This window comes from Eimeria mitis, genomic scaffold (genome assembly GCF_000499745.2).
Source record: "Eimeria mitis Houghton genomic scaffold, Emh_scaff4190, whole genome shotgun sequence".
In the NCBI taxonomy this organism is placed as follows: domain Eukaryota; phylum Apicomplexa; class Conoidasida; order Eucoccidiorida; family Eimeriidae; genus Eimeria; species Eimeria mitis.
In genome coordinates this window covers 586-1,108 of record NW_013572517.1, presented here as the reverse complement: position 1 = coordinate 1,108, position 523 = coordinate 586, and the positions used below count along the sequence as shown (strand labels likewise).

General features: G+C 54.5%; 1 protein-coding gene across 1 annotated transcript in view; it reads right to left on the bottom strand.

The window, feature by feature from the left end:
• The window catches only part of EMH_0073200 (uncharacterized protein), a gene marked incomplete at both ends in the record, with an annotated part of 696 nt that extends 488 nt beyond the window's left edge, over positions 1-208 (bottom strand). Inside the window, one exon of the mRNA XM_013499297.1 lies at positions 3-208. Coding sequence (XP_013354751.1) covers positions 3-208 — 206 coding nt within the window. The remainder of the gene's footprint in view (positions 1-2) is intronic.
• Between the last annotated feature and the right edge of the window lie 315 nt (positions 209-523).

The following is a 523-nucleotide window of genomic DNA, read 5'->3' as shown; positions in this document are numbered from 1 at the left end:
ATATTTCTTCGCTTTCGGAGTCTGAAGCATCAGCAGTTCCTGCTGCAGTATCTTCTGTATCTGTATCCTCCTCCTCTATCATCTCTTGCTGCTGCTGCTGCAGCAGCAACAGCTGCCGTGTCTCTTCTGCTGCTAGCTGCAGCTCTTCTTTCTCTTCCTTTATCTCGACCCCTAACAAAGAACCATCGGGGGGGGCCCCCGCCCTCATTCTCTGCATCAGCGACGAGGGGAGAGCCAGCAGTTTCACAGCTCTCTTCTCCTCCTCTTCTTCTTGCTTTCCTCCTGCTGCTCCTGCTGCTGCTGCTGCTGCTGCTGCTGCTGCTGGGGGTAGTCTGGGGGGTGGTAGTGCTGCTGGGTCCTCTAGCAGCTCTCTTAGGCTTTCTATGGAGACAGGGAAAAAGGGAGAAGTGAGGGTTTTGTTTTTGTCTCCTTCGCAGCAGAGTTTCCACTGTATCTCCAGCTCTTCTTCTCTCGCTGCATGCAGCCCCAAAGAAGCTGCAGATACACTCCAGCTGCCGCTGCG